General features: G+C 41.1%; 3 protein-coding genes across 14 annotated transcripts in view; 2 read left to right on the top strand and 1 right to left on the bottom strand.

Annotated features, from left to right (window-relative positions):
* Lgsn (lengsin, lens protein with glutamine synthetase domain) overlaps window positions 1–2,382 on the bottom strand; it is a 175,419-nt gene extending 173,037 nt beyond the window's left edge. For all 11 annotated transcript variants that reach the window (XR_012450572.1, XR_012450573.1, XM_074081807.1 and 8 more), the window contains exon 1: window positions 1,919–2,382. The gene's annotated coding sequence lies outside the window, so the exon portion shown is untranslated. The remainder of the gene's footprint in view (window positions 1–1,918) is intronic.
* A 356-nt stretch (window positions 2,383–2,738) lies between these two features.
* LOC141425612 (uncharacterized) lies at window positions 2,739–5,818 on the top strand. Its single transcript, XM_074081819.1, has 2 exons — window positions 2,739–2,872; window positions 5,684–5,818. Exons 1-2 carry the CDS (start codon window positions 2,834–2,836, stop codon window positions 5,777–5,779), a joined length of 135 nt encoding a protein of 44 aa, XP_073937920.1. The 5' UTR covers window positions 2,739–2,833; the 3' UTR covers window positions 5,780–5,818.
* A 265-nt stretch (window positions 5,819–6,083) lies between these two features.
* Window positions 6,084–10,602, top strand: Ptp4a1 (protein tyrosine phosphatase 4A1). Of its 2 annotated transcripts, none has more exons than XM_074081818.1 (5): window positions 6,084–6,222; window positions 7,843–7,935; window positions 8,248–8,378; window positions 8,597–8,671; window positions 9,253–10,602. In XM_074081818.1, exons 1-5 carry the CDS (start codon window positions 6,118–6,120, stop codon window positions 9,431–9,433), a joined length of 585 nt encoding a protein of 194 aa, XP_073937919.1. In that variant the 5' UTR covers window positions 6,084–6,117; the 3' UTR covers window positions 9,434–10,602. The 2 variants fall into 2 exon arrangements, with proteins under 2 accessions (XP_073937919.1, XP_020027523.1); XM_020171934.2 differs by having other exon boundaries at window positions 9,249–10,602.
* Window positions 10,603–18,727: the final 8,125 nt, after the last annotated feature.

Genomic DNA, 18,727 nt, shown 5'->3' with positions numbered 1-18,727 from the left:
AATGTGCTTGATATATCATATACCTTGCAAATTAATGTCTCTTTCTAGGTTGGTATTGTACCATTGCAGTGGTCATACTTTTGCTATAAATGTTATCAGACTCCCTCATGACCTCAACTAATCAGAGGAGACTGAAAAGGATGAAATTTTCGATCCTCCTGTATACTTGAATCAGTGTTTACGAGGTCCACTGCCCTTGTAAGGATTTCTTTGTTCTTCATCAGGATTTGCTGATTTGTTGTCTTCTGCAGTCTCTCACCTCACATAAGGATCTTCCTTATGTTTTTATAATCTTTCATACCTTGCTATTGGTTTTTATATTTTGAATATGCTGATGAAAAGTCCTGCCTACCTTGATGAGGTTAAGGACACAGGTTTTGTTAGCAGTGGGGCATCTTGTTTAGCAGGAGAGAAAAGCACACATCTTGGGGTTTCTTGTGGAGTTTAGAGTAAGCATTGGATTTGTAGGTGTTTTCTTCTTGATGTCTGAACTATTTGCAAGTCTGTTTTGAGATCCTCTGCAAATAAGCTGAGTGCAAATCTGTGAAGGTTAGTGAACCCTCAGACCCCTAGGATCTCCTGACCAATGCTGGGATGGATCCTGGTCTCTGAAAATCAGCAGAACTACTGAACTAATAGAACAGATACCCTCAGCACAGCAGTGAACCACTGTGTCATAGGACATAACATGGCAGCTGCCACAGAAGCAGGCCTATGGCTACCCTGTGAGAATTCAGTGGACTGGCTATCTCTTTAGAAGGCTCTATTTTTCATCCTTGAACTATGTCCTGGTGGTACCTATCATGAGAGAGTGAGACTTCCAGAGCTCAATGAGCACAGCTAACTGAATACTTCGTGCCAGCACTGCTTGTGGTAATTACAGGATCTGTGGATTGTGAGGCCCACAATGTATCCATCAATATTTTCTCCAAATGTGAAATAGTAGTTAAGTCATTTGCCATATAGAACTTTTTTTTTTTTTTTTTAGCACTAGGGTTTGAACTCAGGGCCTGCACTTTGAGCCACTCTGCCAGCCCTTTTTTGTGAAGGATTTTTTGAGATAGGATCTCAAGAACTATTTGCTTAGGCTAGCCTTGAACCAGCAAGCTTCCTAATCTCTGCCTCATGAGTAGATAAGATTACAGGTGTGAGCCACAGGCACCCAGCAGAAGTTTTTAATTTCTATAAAATGAAGTGTCTTCTTTTCTCTGTGACTTGCATCTCCTGGTCTGCTAAACTTTAACTTACCATTCCAAATTTTTTTCTAAATCTTCCTGTGAGACTTATTTATAAACCTAATCCTTTTGTATTTAGTTGTAGGAGGATATAATGTCTTAAATTCTAGTGTTCCTTGACTTAAAGGAATCCCTAAGCAAGCAATTTTTTTTAAATGAATATGAGTTGACTGTTGTTCCTCTGAAGGTCTGGCCTAATTTTTTTCAGAAGCAATTACCCTTATAGAATAAATATATTTGCTTAAGAAAGTTGAGGCTGGCGGAGTGGCTCAAGTGACAGAGTACAGGTGGAGGTCCTGAGTTCAGCTCCCAGTACCACAAAAAAATAAAAAGCGTTGACTAACTATGGAAGCAGTCTCTAAATAGAAGTTCTAGAAGATCCTTAAATTCTGCAGTATACTAGGGAGGACAGTTAGATCCCTAGAGCCTTCCCCACCTAAGGCTCAGGAAAAACGGCCTGTTAGGAGACAGTTCTTCAAGGCCGGTAAGAAGACAACTGAGGAAGGAGAAAGGCTTTCAGACTGAAAAAAGTTGCCCTCCTAGAACACAGCTCAGCTGCAACAAGACTTCACTTCCCAGGGGCCTCCCTTAGACGACAGCAGACTGAAAAGGAACAAAAAGGGCAGCTTCACAGAACCGAAGGCTATGTTTAAAACCGCTTCCTTTAGCAGCGTTAACCCTACCTGCGGCAGCCCACGTGAGCAGCGGGGCACAGGACGCTGTGACCTGATGCCACCCGGAGCCACCGCAGCGGCGGCAGACCGGTCGGAGGCGCGCCCCAAAACGGCCATGGCGGGCGGGTCGCGCCCCCTGCCCCGCGGGTGACCCCTGCGGAAGCTGCCTGCGTTTCCTAGCGTCCCCGGCGACAGGAACCCATCTTGTCCCAGCCCAGGGCCCGGGCATCCGAGCTGTTGAGTCACCGGGCACAGTGATCCTACGACATAAATGCTACTTGGCGGAATCCCACGGGGCAGGTGCCAAGGTAAACCGTTGGCAAACAGGACTTCAGATTGCGACTTAAGGTTGGAGACCGCGATGCGGTTACGGCTTAGAGGGACTGCATTTAAGTTTGAGGCAAACTTCAAGCCTCCCCGCGTGACACGTGCGCACCTACGTGGCCTTAATGATCGCAACTACCGTGTTGGGCGAGATTGCAGATCCCACCCTTCCCGCCCCAAATCCCAGCACCCGCAATTCTCCTCTGGCCCGCCCGCCCCCCCTCGGGGATGCTCCAGCAGCCGCACTCCGCCATTCATCAACCGGTTCGCACCGGCGGCGGCCGCCGGGCGGTGACGTCGGCGGGGGCGGGCCTCCGCCCACGTTCGTCCGCGCCGGACGGCGATTGGCTGCCGGGGCTTGCTCGTCGCGCCGGGTATAAAAAGGTGGGTTTGTGACGCAAGGGCGCCGCGGCGCGCGCATTGGCTCCTGGGGCTGCGGCCGGCTCGGCGACGCGCTCTCCGCGGAGCCGCTCACTGCATGGTAGTCTTGGTGCCCCGCCACCGCCCGCATCGCCTCCGCCGCCGCCTCGCGACGAGCACCGCCGCCCTCTTCCCTGCAGCCGCCGCCGCCTGTGTCGCCGCCGCCTCGGGACCGGCTGTATGATTAGGCCACAATCTTCAATGAGTAGACATATTCCTGTGAGTAGTCGTCGCCCCGCCGCCGCGGACTGGAGAGGGCGGCCGCCCCCCCATCCCACCACCGCCGCCTTTGTTCGGAGCCCGGCGGCCGCCTTCCGCCGCGAGGCCGCGGCTTCGGGGGTCCCTAGTGGGCTGGGGCGCGGGGCGGGCCTGCGGCGCGGAGCTGCGGGCAGGGGTGGTTCGGTCGCCGCAGCGGCGGGCCGGGCCGGGCGGCAGAGGTCCCTTTGTGACCGCCGCCCCCGCCTGCGGCCCCCGTGCCGGCCCACGGCGTCGGGGCCTTTGTTCGGGAAGAGGCGCGGGCCGCGGCCACTGCGGGACCGGCCGGGGTGGGCGGACGGGCAGCGGTAACGGCCGCGGAGCGCGGGCCAGACGGGCCGCAGCCGGAGACAAGATGGCCTCGCCCGCGGCCCGCGGAAGGCGCGGCGCGCACCCGTGACTGCGGCCCGCGGGGGGCGGCGGGCGGCCTGCAGGTGAGCGCTCTGCGCCGCCTCCGGCACCGTCCTCGCCCCGGGCAGGCCGAAGGCCGGGGCCCGGGAGCCCGGCTGGTGGCCGCGCCCCGCGTGCAGCCGGCGGCGGAGGTCGGGGTTGTGGCCGAACTCGGGCGGTCCAGGGGCGCAGTGGGCGGAAGCGCCGGGCCGCTCGCCCTCTGCGCGTTCTGTTGGCTCCGGGCCTGGAGGGTCCCGCACGTGCCGGGTGCTGGGTGCACCGTCATCTGATAGACCTAAGCGTGCCCGGGACACACTCGCCAGCCCTCAGTGACAAGGTGGTCTGCACACTGCCAGTCCGACCCCAGACGCTGCTCCCTGTCACCTGCTGTGTACTGCGAGTGCGAGCAGCCGAAACGGAGGAGGGAAAAGGTCTCTTCCTGGTTCCCAACCAGATTTTTCCTGGGAGGAGGGATTAGGTCCGGGCTGTCTTGAGCAGACCGAGGGTGCTTTGGTGGAGAGTCTCCCAGCCACCGGGTAAAAGTAAGTAGTGCCCACCCGCTTTCCTGGTGAGACTGCTTAAAAATTCTGCGAATGTGTTCAGTGAATTTTGTATCATTGGCAGAGTGGCCTCAATCGTATGTCCAAAGGACTTAGGATTTGAGGTACAGTGAAGCTGTTGTTTCTGTTCACTGTAGTAAGTGATGTCTTTAGTGATGACTTAGACACCAATTTTCGTAACCCAGCTGGCAAGTAAGTGAAGTAACTTCTGAGGACTCCTTTCAACAAACTTAATACAATTTTGTTTATGGGACCTTTTAAATGACTCAATGTAGACTGGACTTTTTTGTTTTTGTTGGCGGCACTGAGGTTTGAACTCAGGGACTTCACCATATGAATTCTTGAAATGTAGCAAACTTTTAGAAACTGACCGGTGTGGACTCTCAAGGGATGAAAATGGAAGCAGATGTATTAATTTTAAGTCTTTTAAGTGCTTAAATTTAAGGATGGAATATTAGTGGAATCCTTTTTTTTGTTACAAGATTTTATTTTGTTTAGTAATTTATCCTTGAATACAGTCTCCCGGCCAGTGGCTGTCACTAGTGCTCTTATTACCCATGCTTTTCCTCTGTCCCTTCTTCACTTCTAAGTACACAAACTGCTTGGTTGTGGATGAACATTAACTTAAATGCCTTCTATGTATATATTCTGCAGTGTCCTGTGAATATTCATTTAATGTTTGATATTGTCATGAATCTGACCTAGGGCTTAAAGGAATGTGGGGAAAGTATTACTCATTTATATTTATGGCCCTAGTAGCTACATTGATTTTGAGACTTAATAGGAAAAAAAGTCAAGGGAGATTTCCTAACCCTTTTTCTTGTCTGAATTAGATTTCAGTTTTAGGTCTGATAAGTGAAATGTTTTTAAAATACAAAAGGATATTATTAAAATTATGGGTATTTTATTTTTATAGTTACAAGTGACAGTTACTTCCTTTTAAACTTACGTAAGTTACTTAGATCATTTACAGACTCATTTTCCTCACTTATTAAATAAGAGTGATAAATGCATAGGTTGCTAATAAAATGAGATGTGTATGTAAGCACTTTGAAAACTGGTCCCTTCAGAAAAGGATGTATTGGTTAAAGATAGTTTTAAGTGTTTGAAGGAGTACCATCATTTTTATGGAGAGCTGATTAATTTTATTCTAGGTAGAATGCTGTAAGCCTATTGGAACTATCTTGCTTTTTAAAAGTCTTCTTGAGTGTGTTTTGGAACTTGAGAGCTAATGGAAAGTACAAAATGAAGATGTGGTTGTAACCTAAACATAACTTTAAAAACTAAGATTCAAAAGCAAAAAATTACTGAACGATTACATAGAGAAGTGTTATCTTACTAGAAAGAGCATACAACTGACCTCTTCTCGCCCCTATCATGAACTAGGAAAAAGAAAAAAAATCTGAAAAGAAACTTAAATCATTTTCAGTATAGGAGTTAATTATGCAAGGGTAATGGCTTCAGACTTGGAACTTCGTCAACTTCCTATTAATGTGTATAGATGTTTTCTAAGTCGGACAGATCGATACAGGACATTGTACATGTAGTTGATAACAATGTAAAACACCCATAAGGGAATCTCACCAGATGTTACAAGGATTTTCTGTAATAGATTAGTAATTTTCATTTGATGGATTTCTGACTGCTTGTTTTATGTTCATTGATTTAGTCTCCAATCACTCAGTTGGATTTTTTTAATTCAAGTAAAATTTGAAAGGTAGCCTGGGCTTTACTTGGAGAAGATGTGTACTTGAATACTGTAAAAAAAGCATAGCACATTCCATTTAAGTGGAAAATAACTTTTTTCTCTTTTTCTTCTAAACAGCAGTTCTGTGGTGTTCTTGGTCACACATTTATGGAGTTTCTGAAGGGCAGTGGAGATTACTGCCAGGCACAGCACGACCTCTATGCAGACAAGTGAACTGTAGAAACTCATTACTACTCCACCAAGAAGCCCCCATAAGAGTGGTTAACCTGGACACAGAAGTGTTTTGAAATCTGCGAAGCCTTTTACAAGTGTTGTGACCTGGATGGGGTAAAGCTCAGTGCCCTTCCTTCTATTGCCTCAGTATTACTGGATTGAAGAGTTGCTGCTTCTCTTTAGGAGTTATTTCATTTACCATCGCTCCCAATTTCATATGCAAAGCACTGAGAATTTCAAGTGGAGTATATTGAAGTAGACTTCAGTTTCTGCATCATTTCTGTATTCAACTTTTAAATTCTTTCATAACCCTCTTGAGTGTTTTTAACTAAATTAACATGGCTCGAATGAACCGCCCTGCTCCTGTGGAAGTCACGTACAAGAACATGAGATTCCTTATTACACATAACCCAACCAATGCAACCTTGAACAAATTTATAGAGGTAATACTTGATTTTCTTAAATGTCTCAAGCTAATTTTCACATAATAGTGGGGCTATCAAAGTAAATGTGTCAGAAGATGTTAGGTGGCATGACGTGGTGTGCCTGCTGCTCATTTCCCAGAAATGAGTATTACTGTGTTGGTTAGGTCATAGGTGAATTGTCACACATTGTAGAAGGATGTGAACTTGAGTTTGGATTTATAGCTGAAGACCTGCTTCGTCCTGCCTTTGAGTTTGTTTAATTTAAATTACATGTGGACAGTAACAATATATCCCTGCCTTGGAAGAAAGAAATTCACAGGAGAAGACTGCATTTGTGGGTTTTTTTTTTTTTCCATGCACTTCACCTGAGTACTATGAACTAAAGTTTATGTCTTGGACCCGTTTTGATGCTCAGAATCCAATTTTCACCTTGTAAACCTGCTTTTTGTTGGCAGCATGTCTCACTTCCTACCCATCTCTTTTTGCTAAGCACTGGAAGGAATGTGGTGCTGAGTATCAATTTATTCCATAAGTATCTGCAGGTGTTCAAAGACAGTAACTAGGCTCTAGATCATAGGGAAGCACCTTCATGACGCTTTGCCACTTGTACCACAGCCTGGCCCTGGTCTCACTTTTACCTCTAGTGGGCCTTAGACTGAGTTTCTGATCCTCCTACCTATCACTGGCCTGCCTCCTTGCTGGTATTCCACCATGCCCATCTTCTTTTGTTGAGATAAAGTTTCACTACCCTTTTTGCCCTGGCTGGCATCCAACCTCTTCTCTACCTCCTCAGTAGCCAGGTGCCCAATATATACTTGTTTTGTTTTGTTTTGTTTTGTTTTAATTACAAGCTATGTTGTTAAGAGAGCTGTAATTAGTAAACATGCATTCTACCTATAGTTTTAAACGATAGGTGGCTTTTCTAAACTATACTTTCTGCATTGGAGAGTTTTGGGATATAGTTAAATGCTGTTCATCAAATGAGTAAAAGTTTAAGTGACTAGTATAATTGAGTCAGGTCAGTTACTTGATTAGTTATAAGTGATTCCTTGAGTTATAGTTCCTTGTACTTACTGATTTTTACCCCCCTTTTGCTAGTGTTGCATCCCAATCTATCCAATGTTACCATGCCTATAAACTTTAGTATATGAGGGGCCACAGAATTTTTTTTAAAGTACATGTTATTTCAACATTCTTTTTTCCCTTTATTCTGTTCTGATATTAAGACAGGATCTGTTTCCATGTTAAGCATACATGTATAAATGTGTATACATAAACTATCATTCTTCCTGTACTTGCTGTTAACCAGCATACCCGCTGATCAGAAATTACCAAAATGACAAGTGTTGCCAGGTGCCAGTGGCTCATGCTTTTGGTAATCCAAGCTGCTTGGGAGGCTGAGCTCAGGAAGATCGAGATTCACACCAGCCTGAGCAAATATAGGCCATGAGAACCCATCTCCAAAACAACCAGAGCAAAATGAACTGAAGGTGTGGCTTAAGCAGTAGAGCACCTGCTTTGCAAGTACAAAGTCCTGAGCTCAAACCTCAGTTCTGCCCAGAAAAAAGGGCAAATGTTGAACAATAGTGATTTAGTTATGTAGACCTCACTAAGTTTTTTAATGTCTATTTTGTCCAGGAACTTAAGAAGTATGGAGTTACTACAATAGTAAGAGTTTGTGAGGCAACTTATGATACTACTCTTGTGGAAAAAGAAGGCATCCATGTTCTCGTAAGTGTTACCCTTTCCCCCATTTTATTAGCATTTATTGTACAAAGGGGTTTCATTGTGGCATTTCCATACATGCACATTTAATAGTTTGTATTGTTTATGATACGATGCCACAAGAGTTTATTAAAATCACAGGACTCAAATTTAAGCTGGTAAACATCTTATTTTTCAAATAAAGGTGAGAACTAAGCAAACTTTAACATGATGAAAGTCTTTATAATGATTGAGTGTTTAGCCATTGACAGTGGGGATTAGTGAAACAGGTGATTAAACTCACTGAAGATCTAAGATATTTAAATACTCTCTATGTAGGATTGGCCTTTTGATGATGGTGCACCACCATCCAACCAGATTGTTGATGACTGGTTAAGTCTTGTGAAGATTAAATTTCGTGAAGAACCTGGCTGTTGTATTGCTGTGCATTGTGTTGCAGGCCTTGGGAGGTAAGAGAATTTAAATCGGCTCTAGGTAAAAATCTGGTTGATGTGAAAACACTGATACTTTGTAGATTTCTCTGTTTTTTAATGTAAGATCAGTGTTGAACTGCAGGTATCACTTAAATAGAATGACTGTTAATTATACTTTTGGATTTGGGGCTCTTTGGAGCAGTGAGTTTTCCAGATCTTGAAAAACTGTTTTATCAAAATTCTTGCCTCACCAGAGCTCCAGTGCTCGTTGCCCTAGCATTAATTGAAGGTGGAATGAAGTACGAAGATGCAGTGCAGTTCATTAGACAGTAAGTAATGGTTCTCTTTTTGCAACCTCTTGTGTTTCCTTGATGATTGCCAATGAGTTTAACTACGTTACAAATTTTTGCAATGGAGGAGGGAGGTGCTACACTTCGAGCCACTCTGCCAGCCTTTTTTGGTGAAGGGTTTTTCGAGATGGGGTCTCAAGAACTATTTGTCTGGGTTGGCTTTGAACTGAGATCCTCCTAATCTCTGCCTCCTCAGTAGCCACCAGCCTGGCTTGATTGTTCCATTTTGAAGATTGGTTTTGGTTAAAACCAAAAAATAAAGACTAATCTCCTTTGATTAATTTCTAAGATTAAAATATTAAGATTCTAATCCAGTAGTAGTATTTGCAGTTTGGTTTTGCCTTAATTATTGATTCAATATATTACCTGTTAATTTGCATTTTTTGAAGTATAACTGAAATATAATTAAATGTACAAGTCTCAAAGGTTGACAGTAATAATCAAAACTACCAGGTGAATGTGTGGTGCTGCAGAATATGCTTTTGTTGTCATCACTGTTATCACCAGAAGCAACTTCCTTTTAACTTCTGTCGTGGTAACTGGTTTTGTCTTCCAGAAAGCGGCGTGGAGCTTTTAACAGCAAGCAACTTTTGTATCTGGAGAAATACCGTCCTAAAATGCGGCTGCGCTTCAAAGACTCCAATGGTCATAGAAACAACTGTTGCGTTCAATAAAACTGGGGTGCCTGATGCCATCGCCTTGCAAATGGAACTTGAGATGGACCTAATTTGTCGTACATAGTAGTGGACATTGGCTTGGGGAATAAGTCTAGTCGAACTTCCATAGGAGTATTGAAAAGCAGTTTTACCAGGCCACACTTGACAAGAGTGGTTTGGGTTATGACCATTAGCAAAAGATTCCTGCTATTGAGCATCTGAAATGTGCTTATTTATCCCAACTGACCTTTCCTAAAATCATTGCCTTGTCATTAAATCTATCCCCATGTCAGAATTTTATCAATATGTAAGAGATTTAGAAGGATTAGGTGCCAAAATATCCAGCACAATACTTGTATATTTTTAGTACCATACAGAACCAAATTTCCAGGAACTAGCAACACTCTAGATCTTATGTGATTTATTCCTTCAGTCATTTCAAACATGTAGGGCCTATATGGTTATTTGCCTGCTCGTTTATGTTTACATCTCCCATGTTTGTACCAGTATACATCAGGTTTGTTTTTTTTTTAATTTTTACCAAGTCTCGTGATTATTTAATGTCTTTCTATATTGTCTTGTTTGTGCAGTAGGGGAAACCTTCATTTTGAAAATCTTCATTGTTACAGAAGCACATGTTTTTAATAACGTCTCCAGACAAAAAGCCTTACAGTTAATTTAATGTTTGCACTCTGAGGTGCATCTTTAGGGGGAGCCTGAAAGAGTGGGAGGGGCTATTAAATATTTTTTGTAGCGTTGCTTCTGTCTTGTGCAGAACACGTAGAGTATCTTTAATTTAGTAAATATTTTTTAAAGGTAGACACGCTTTGTTATTGTAGCTTAACAATTCTTAATCATAACATTTCTGAAATTCTTATAATTTTTTTCATGCTTATCAGAAGTTGTTTACCAACTTATTTTTTGTTTGAATTGTGATTTTTCTTTTTCCTCCCTCCCCAACCTCTCTTGCAAAAAAAGAAGTGGGTTTCTGCTAATGAATTGAGCAGACATCTAATATTTTATATGCCTTTTGAGCTGTGTAACTTAATATTTGGATACTTGATAATTTGTTTTATTATGTAATTGATAAAATGGTGATGTGTATTAATGTTAGTTCAACCATATATTTATACAGTCTGGGAATGTGTGGTTATAGTTCTGTGGGAGAAATAAATTGTCAGTGTTCACCAGCTTGTAAAAACTTAGTGTGAGAGCTTAAACATCTAAATAAATAATGAAATGCATTTATCATCATGAGATTGTTTTGCTTAAAGTTAACTTATTTTGCAGAAAACAGTTGCACTTCCATTAATGCCATTTGATGTAAGAATGTGTGGGGGTTTTTTGGTTTGGTTTGGTTTGGGTTTTTTTTTTGCAAATGAAGGATTAAGTCAGTATTGTATTATGTTTAGACAAATGAGAGTCATGAGCACTTCTTTATTGTAAGTGCTTTTCATCATAACTCTTTTTAAAAAGGTCTAGATTTAAAGTCCTGAGCCAGTTCATTTTCATTACTGGATACTGAGGAGTAAAACAAGAAGGCCTTGTTTTTTTAAAAACTCAGTTCCACTAATTAGGGATTTGTTTCAATTAATTTGAGTGGGATTGTGGCACTCACAGGAGTAACATCAAGCTTTCAATAATCTGAAATATGTAGTTCATGTTAACGATATTTTAAATATCTCAAAGATTTGAAAAGTAAAATTCCACCTTGTGTTACAAAGAGTCTGCTTCTCTCTCTTCTGACAGTTTAGAACTTAATATATTCCATTCTTAAGTTTTAACCAACACAAAAAGAACAGATTTGTGGAGATGCTTGGCTTTTTAAATTTAGATCGTGTGTGTTTGCAGCAAATTATTTAGCCTGAGATGTTTTCTTATTCTTTTAAAAAAATTGAGCCTACTCTTGAAGGTAATTTTGTGTGATTACTAAATGAGATACTGTTACTACAAAACAGCATTTGTGCTTACTAGGAGATAAGAGGTGCCATCATGATTACCAGAAGTAGAATTGATTTGTTGTTTGATTGTAAATATGGTGCTAAAGAATCACTTTACTTTATAAATTTTACCTATACAGTGTACAACATGGGATTTGCTTTTTATCCAAATATTTTGTATCTTGTAAATAAGGCTAATTATAGGAATACTTGTGATACATCTCAGAAGATTCCTTATGTGTGAGAATTTAAAGAGCTATGACAAGGTCTTGAATTCAAGAAGTTACTTATAGACGCTGTTTTAAAATGTGGTTTGGATTCCTCAGAGGGATGATGTAACAGTGACTGGTTGCCCAGGCCTCTGTAGGAGCCATAGTGTTGAAGACAATGTGACACTGAATTGTAAGGAGAAAAGGAAAACCGGAGAAATGGGTGCTATTAGTCATTCTGTAGTGCCCTGCTATCCCGGGACAGTGCTCTTGTTTCCATACCGTAACACAGCTCCAGGCCTAGAAGCAGCCCCCCAGGTGCATCCCCACCCCCCCCACCCCCACCCCCCCCCCCAGCCCACCGAAAATGATAATGTGCCTCTCCACCTTGGCTGCAGAATCTCAATCTCTGGGATTCCCACTTTTAAGTGTCATTTTATTCATCTGATGAATAGCTACTGTCTGCCAGGCATTCCAGAGTATTGCAAAAGACATGAAAAGGCATCACCAGATTGTGTTCAGCAAGTAACCCCAGCCCATGAGTTAAGAGAATGCGGTCTGGAATTTCAGAAAATGTGATTTGAAAATACTTAAAATGGAAGTGAATGATTCTTTTTTTCTTGTCCATGTAAACTGAAATTCTTTTAAAGTTTTTTTTAAAAGTACATGGAGTAGCATCTGCCATACATGTTTATACTCCACATTCTTGATTTTCCTTGAATTGATGTTTGTGTATATGTTCCTCCTTAAACCTGAATTGAAAATTAAAGACTGGTTTAAAAGCATCTGACACTTACTGTTTCTGCATTACCTTTGGGATAACTAGTCTCAACCAAATACTGGAAGAAAATTGTGTTTGCCTTCAGTGGATTAAATGAGTAGGGCTGAGGATGTGGCTTGGAAGTAAATGTGCAAGGCCCTGGGCTAGATACCCAGCACTGCAAAAAAAAAAAAGAGAACTGACAGTGATTCTATAATTTGATATGTATTGTCAGCCAGTTTTTAACTTATGACCGCTACCATTTTAAAAATCTTCCTGTCAAGTTTTCATAATTTGATTTCCTTCTGTGTTCTATGTTGTGCCAATTTTATAGGAAGGGGATTTGAGCCTCCAACTAGGTTAACTAGAGGCTATGTTGTAGAATTCAGGAATTCAAACTTGTATCTGCGCCTATCCACTAAACCACACAATTAGACAAATATGCCTCTTTTTTATGTAACCACTTGTTACAGGTTTGTAGTCCTTGAACTCTTGCCAATTGAACTCATTTTCATTACAAATGTTCCCCTGAAGTCTACAGATCCTTACTTGTAGTTCATCTAACTCCCCCACTACCACCACCACACACTTTGTTTTGCAAGAAAAGTTTTTGTGGAAGTTAAATCAGAACAGATTGTTAACATCGCAGTAATAAACTGCCCTTGAGATTGTGATTGGAAGGGGCTGCTGTGTGAGGGTGGATCCAAGGGCATAGTGCATGCTAAGCCAGTGCTGTGCCACTGAGCTACAGCGCTGGCCTTGATTTAGGATTTATGCCTTAATATTTATTTCTCAAAACTTCCTGTCCATCATAGACCCAAGCCAATAGGATATCTACTGTGAGCACTGCTAGTTATAACTGAAGGCAAAAAAGGGCTTTGGAGTGTCTCACAATGAAAAGTGTTTGACAAAGAAATCATGGCACACAGGACTTAATGGACAGAAGTGGTCACATAGCCACCCAGCTTTGTGTTGAAAAGGCAGAAATACATTGCTACTGAGGCAAGCTAGTAACGGAAAGTACCCAAATCAAGTCATGGGAAACAGGTGACCTCACAGATCGTCTCATGGGGAACAGGGTGATCTAGGTCCACCCAGAACACCCCAATCATCCTTTTGAAATTGCATTTTCATCTGGACATGGGTGTGTGTAAAAGGGCCCCAAATTATGAATAACTGCATCTCATTGAATTACATACACAATCACCAAAAGCCACTCCTGAGTACCACCCAAATCTTGCCTTCTCACCCCTTGTAGTGTAAAATACCCATTCAAACCATGGTACCGGTACTCTTGAGCTACACGTGTTGCTCTTAAGCCACCTCACTCAGACCCGCACCCCGCTTCCTTGGGGAGTGTACTTTCCTGCTTTCGCTCAATAAAATTCTACTTTGAAATCTATGTGTCTCCATCCAGTTCTTAGTTCTGGCCTCCAAGGACCTGAGATCAAGACTCTTGATCAGGGTCTTCTAAGATCATTCACCAGTATCACTACCACACCAGGATTTGTAAGTACATACACAGCAACATACTCCACATAACAAATGGCAAGCAGCCAAAACATGTCACTGGTGCTTGTTAGAGAATCTTAAGAGCTTAAGCCTATTAATCTTACTTTAGGTATAACTTTAGCTGGAGGGGTAGTTTGCAATTTGGGGAGAAGACATGGGGGATGTGATGAAAATGGCAGAACACTGAAAGCTTCAAGTGCATCAGTAGGAAAACAAAGACACTCCGTATGGAAAAACAGTACTTATACAGGAATTAGTCCAAACACAGTTGGGAGAAGAGCTGCAGAACTGTAGGTCTGGAAGGACACAGAAATCAGAGAAACAGGTGTCCCTATTGGCAGCCCACCTTCAGTGCCAATATGGTAGACAAATTGCAGTGTCAGAGAAATCTAAGGAAAACCAAGTCTGACCAATGGCCCCCAATGCCTGCAGCAGGCGTCACCAGGAGCCCCGGCCTGCTGTTTATGCAAAGACCAGCAGGTGGCAAGAAAGGCAAAAGAAGTGTAGAGAAAGAAGACCCGGCCAGGACTTGCCACAGCCACCTCTCCTCCCTCAGCCTCCCAGCAACCACCTTCTGGGCACAGTGGCTTCACTTTAACCCTCTCACCACATCTTATACTAATTCCTCTTTTGTACAGTTCTAACATGGAACAAAATAGGAAACTGGATTCTGGGAGATGTCATTCCCACTCTTAGCTGAGAAATGGGATAAACTAGCTGTAAGACTTCTGAAAGTAAATTTTGGTGATTAAAACCAGTAAAAATAAGAAATTTGGGATTAGCTGCCTGTCTCTCAGAACCTTGCCTTTCCCCATTATTATAAGTGAAAACCAACTTATTTAAATATGTTGGCCATGCCTCTTTCTGATTGAGTTCTGGTACTTGTCTCCTATAGAGAGAAACTGATAATAACACAGACAACAAACAAAAAAGCAAAGGATTAGGGATGAAAATGCAGACAAGAATTTTTAGATTAAAGGAAGCTCAATGGTAGAGCACTTAGTCAGCATACTTAAGGCCCTGGGTTTGATCCCCGGCACTGCCAAAATAGAAACCTTAAAGCTTAAAGAAGCAGATTGATGCTGAAGAAAAATAAAAAGCTATCAGTTGATAGGAAAAAGTGAGGCAGATTCAAATTAAAAGGAGGCTTCTACTTTTTTTGGTAGTACTAGAATTTGAACTCAGGACGGAGTGTGCAAAGCAGGCAGTCTACTGCTGAGCCAAACCAACACTCTTTTTTTGCTCTGGTTACTTTGGAGATAGGGTTTCATTTCTCCCCACAGCTATCCTGGACCACTATCATCCTATTTTATATTTCCCACGGTAGCTGGGATTTCAGGCACACATCACCACAAACAAGGACTGTTACTGTAACTGGACCTATCTGTCCATTTATGTTCAGTAATTTTTTGTTTTTATGAAATTGAGGCACTAAAATTCAATGCACATGTGTCTACAATTGTTGTGTTCTCTTGATAGATTATTTAATTCTGTCTTGAAGTCTGTTTTGTCAGACATGAGTATAGCTACTCCTGCTTGCCTTCAGATCCCATTTCTTGGAATATCATTTTCTATACCTTCACTTTTAGTCTCTGTGTGTCTTTGTCAGTGACCTGAAGTTCTTATAAATAGCAAAGACTTGGATCTTGGGATCTTGTTTTTAAATCCCATCTGCTAGCCTTTGTCTTTTAATTGGAGAACATCATTTACGTTTTTATTTTTGTTTCTTACATTTAAAAAAAATTTATTAGGATATATTTGTTGTACAGAGGGAATTTGTAGTGACAATTCTGATTAGGCTTATATTGTATATTAGCTACATCACATGACCCCATTGTCTCTCCCCCTCAACTTCGTCCCCGCCCCATTTAAAGCAATTGCAAGAGGTTTCTTTGTTCTATTTCATATAGGTATATGAGGCCCATCAACCATATTCCCTTACTTTAATCTTCTTCATTCACCCTGCCCCCTCCCACGAGTACACTCCTCTACATACTGTACCTATTTTACAGTCTCGTCTTTTGTTCTTAATATTTAAGTTGATGTTCAAAGTGGTTTCTCAATGTATCCCTACTGTGGGTATATTTTACTTTTTTTTTTTTTTTTTTGCAGTACTGGGGCTTGAACTCAGGGCCCTTACCTTGAGCCATTCCACCAGCCCTATTTTTGTGAAGGTTTTTTTCGAGATAGGGTCTCACAAACTATTTGCCCAGGCTGGCTTCGAACCACAATTCACCTGATCTCTGCCTCCTGAGTAGCTAGGATTACAGGCAGGCATGAGCCACTGGTGCCCAGCCTAATTTCTGTTTTCTACATGTGAGTACCCAGTCTTCTCAGCAACATTTGTTGAAGAGGCTGTCTTTTCTCCATCATTTGTTTTGGGCTCCTTTGTCAAAAATCAGTTGGCTGTAGATGTGTGGGTTTATGCCTGGGTCTTCTATTCTGATCCATTGGTTTTCCTGTATGGTTTTGTGCCAGTGCCATGCTGTTTTTATTGTTATGGCTCTATACACTGCTAAAGACCAGTGGGTGACCAAAGAAGTAAGGGAAGAAACCAAAAAGTTCATAGAATCTAATGAAAATGAAAACACAATCTACCAGAATTTGTGAGACACAGCAAAGGCCATGCTAAGGGGAAAGTTTGTAGCTACAAGTGCCTACGTTAAAAAAACAGAGACTTCTCAAATAAATAACCTAATTATGCACCTTAAGCTCCTGGAAAAACAAGAACAAACCAAACCCAAACCCAGCAGATGGAGAGAAATAGTAAGTATCGGGGCCAAGATCAATGAGATTGAGATGAAAAAAACTATACAAAGAATCAATGAAACAAAAAGTTGGCTCTTGGAAAAGTTTAACAAGACCAACAAACCTTTAGCAAACATGACAAAATGGAAAAGGGAAAAGACCCAAATCAATAAAATCAGAGATGAAATGGGACATAATCACAAATACTAATGAAACCCAGGGAGAGTACTTTGAAACCTATATTCAAGTCAACTGGAAAATCTAGATGAAATGGATAAATTTCTAGAGGCATATAACCTACCAAAATCCAATCAAGATGATATTAAGCAACTAAATAGTCCTATTACATCCAATGAAATTGGAGCAGTAATAAAGACCCTCCCTATAAAGAAGAGCCCAGGATCTAATGGATTCACAGCCAAATTACCAAACCTTTAAAGAAGAACTAATACTAATACTCCTCAAAATTTTCCAGGAAATAGAAAGGGAAGGAACACTGTCAAACTCATTCTATTAAGCCAGCATTATACTCATTCCAAACCCAATAAAGATGCAACCCAAAAAAGAGAATTATAGACCTTAATGAATATAGACACAAAGATTCTCAACAAAATACTGACAAACAATTCAACAATACATCAAGAAGGTCATGCACCATGACCAAGTTGGTTTCATTCCAGGGATGTAAGGATGGTTCAACATATGTAAATCTATAAACATAATATAGCATGTAAGCACAAGAACAAAAACCACATGATCCTCTCAAAAGATGCAGAAAAAGCCTTTGACAAAATTCAACACCTTTCATGATAAAAGCTCTGAAGAAACTAGGAATAGAAGGAATGTTCCTCAACATAATAAAGGCTGTATATGATAAACCTATAGCTAACATTATACTAAATGGAGAACTGAAACCATTCCAGCTGAAGTCAGGAATGAGACAGGGATGCCCACTTTCCCCACTCCTATTCAATATAGTTTTGGAATTCCTAGCCAGAGCAATAAGACAAGAGCAAGAAATAAAAGGGATTCAAATAGGGAAGAAAGAAGTCAAATTATCACTATTGCAGATGACATGATCCTATACATAAAAGACTCTAAAAACTCTACCAAAAACTATTAGAAATTATAAACTCTTTCAGCAAAGTAGTAGGATGCAAAATTAACATACAGAAATCAATAACCTTCCTATACACCAACAATGAACTTACTGGAAAAGAAGTCAGGAAAACAATCCAATTTATAGTAGCCTCAAAAACAATAAAGTACCTTGGAATAAACTTAATAAAGGAAACCAAATACCTTTTTAGTGAAAACTATAAACCACTGAAGAGAGAAATCAAAAAAGACCTCAGAAGATGGAAAGATCTCTTATGCTCATGGATTGGTAGAATCAACATTGTGAAAATAGTCAAACTACCAAAAGCAAGTTACATGTTCAGTGCAATCCCCATCAAAATTCCAACGATATTCTGCACAGAAATAGAAAAATCAATACTAAAATACATATGGAAACACAAAAGACCTTGAATAGCCAAAGCAATTCTGACCAAGTCCAATGCTGGAGACATCACAATGCCTGACTTCAAATTATACTACAGAGTCATTTAAATTTATTGTTATTATGGAAAAATATACACTAGTTGTCTTTTCTTCATTTTAGAGGTTTGCTGGTTTGATGAGTTAATAATGTTGGGCTCTTTCCTAATTCTTACTTGGTCATCTATTCTAATAGTGAGATTTAGTTTTTTCTAAACTCATGCTTGTGTATGTCTTTCTTCCTCTTCTGTTGTGTGTGATTGCTTTAAGTATTTTCTGAAATGCTGGTTTAGTTGTCATGAATTACTTTTGCTTATGCTTATCATGGAAGGTCTTTATTTAAAATTTAAAATATAACTTTTCTGGATATAGAAATCTTGGTTGGCAGTTATTTTGTTTTAGAACTTGAAATACATCCATGCACATTGTCTTGGCCTTTGGGGCTTCTTCTGAGATGTCTGCTGTTATCCTGATGTGTTTGCTTTGTAAATCACTTCACACTTCTTTCTTGCAGATTTCAGTATGCTTTCTTGCTTTGTACTCTTGGCATTTTAACTACAATGTTGTACAGAGAGCTGCTTTTCTAGTCATGTTTATTTGGGGTTCTAAATGCCTCTCATTCTTGGATATCCATTTATGTCACTAGATTTGGGAGATTTTCTGCTATATTA

This window comes from Castor canadensis, chromosome 8, assembly GCF_047511655.1.
Source record: "Castor canadensis chromosome 8, mCasCan1.hap1v2, whole genome shotgun sequence".
Classification (NCBI taxonomy): domain Eukaryota; kingdom Metazoa; phylum Chordata; class Mammalia; order Rodentia; family Castoridae; genus Castor; species Castor canadensis.
The sequence above is the reverse complement of the archived record's forward strand: the minus strand, read 5'-3'. Positions and strand labels throughout refer to the sequence as shown.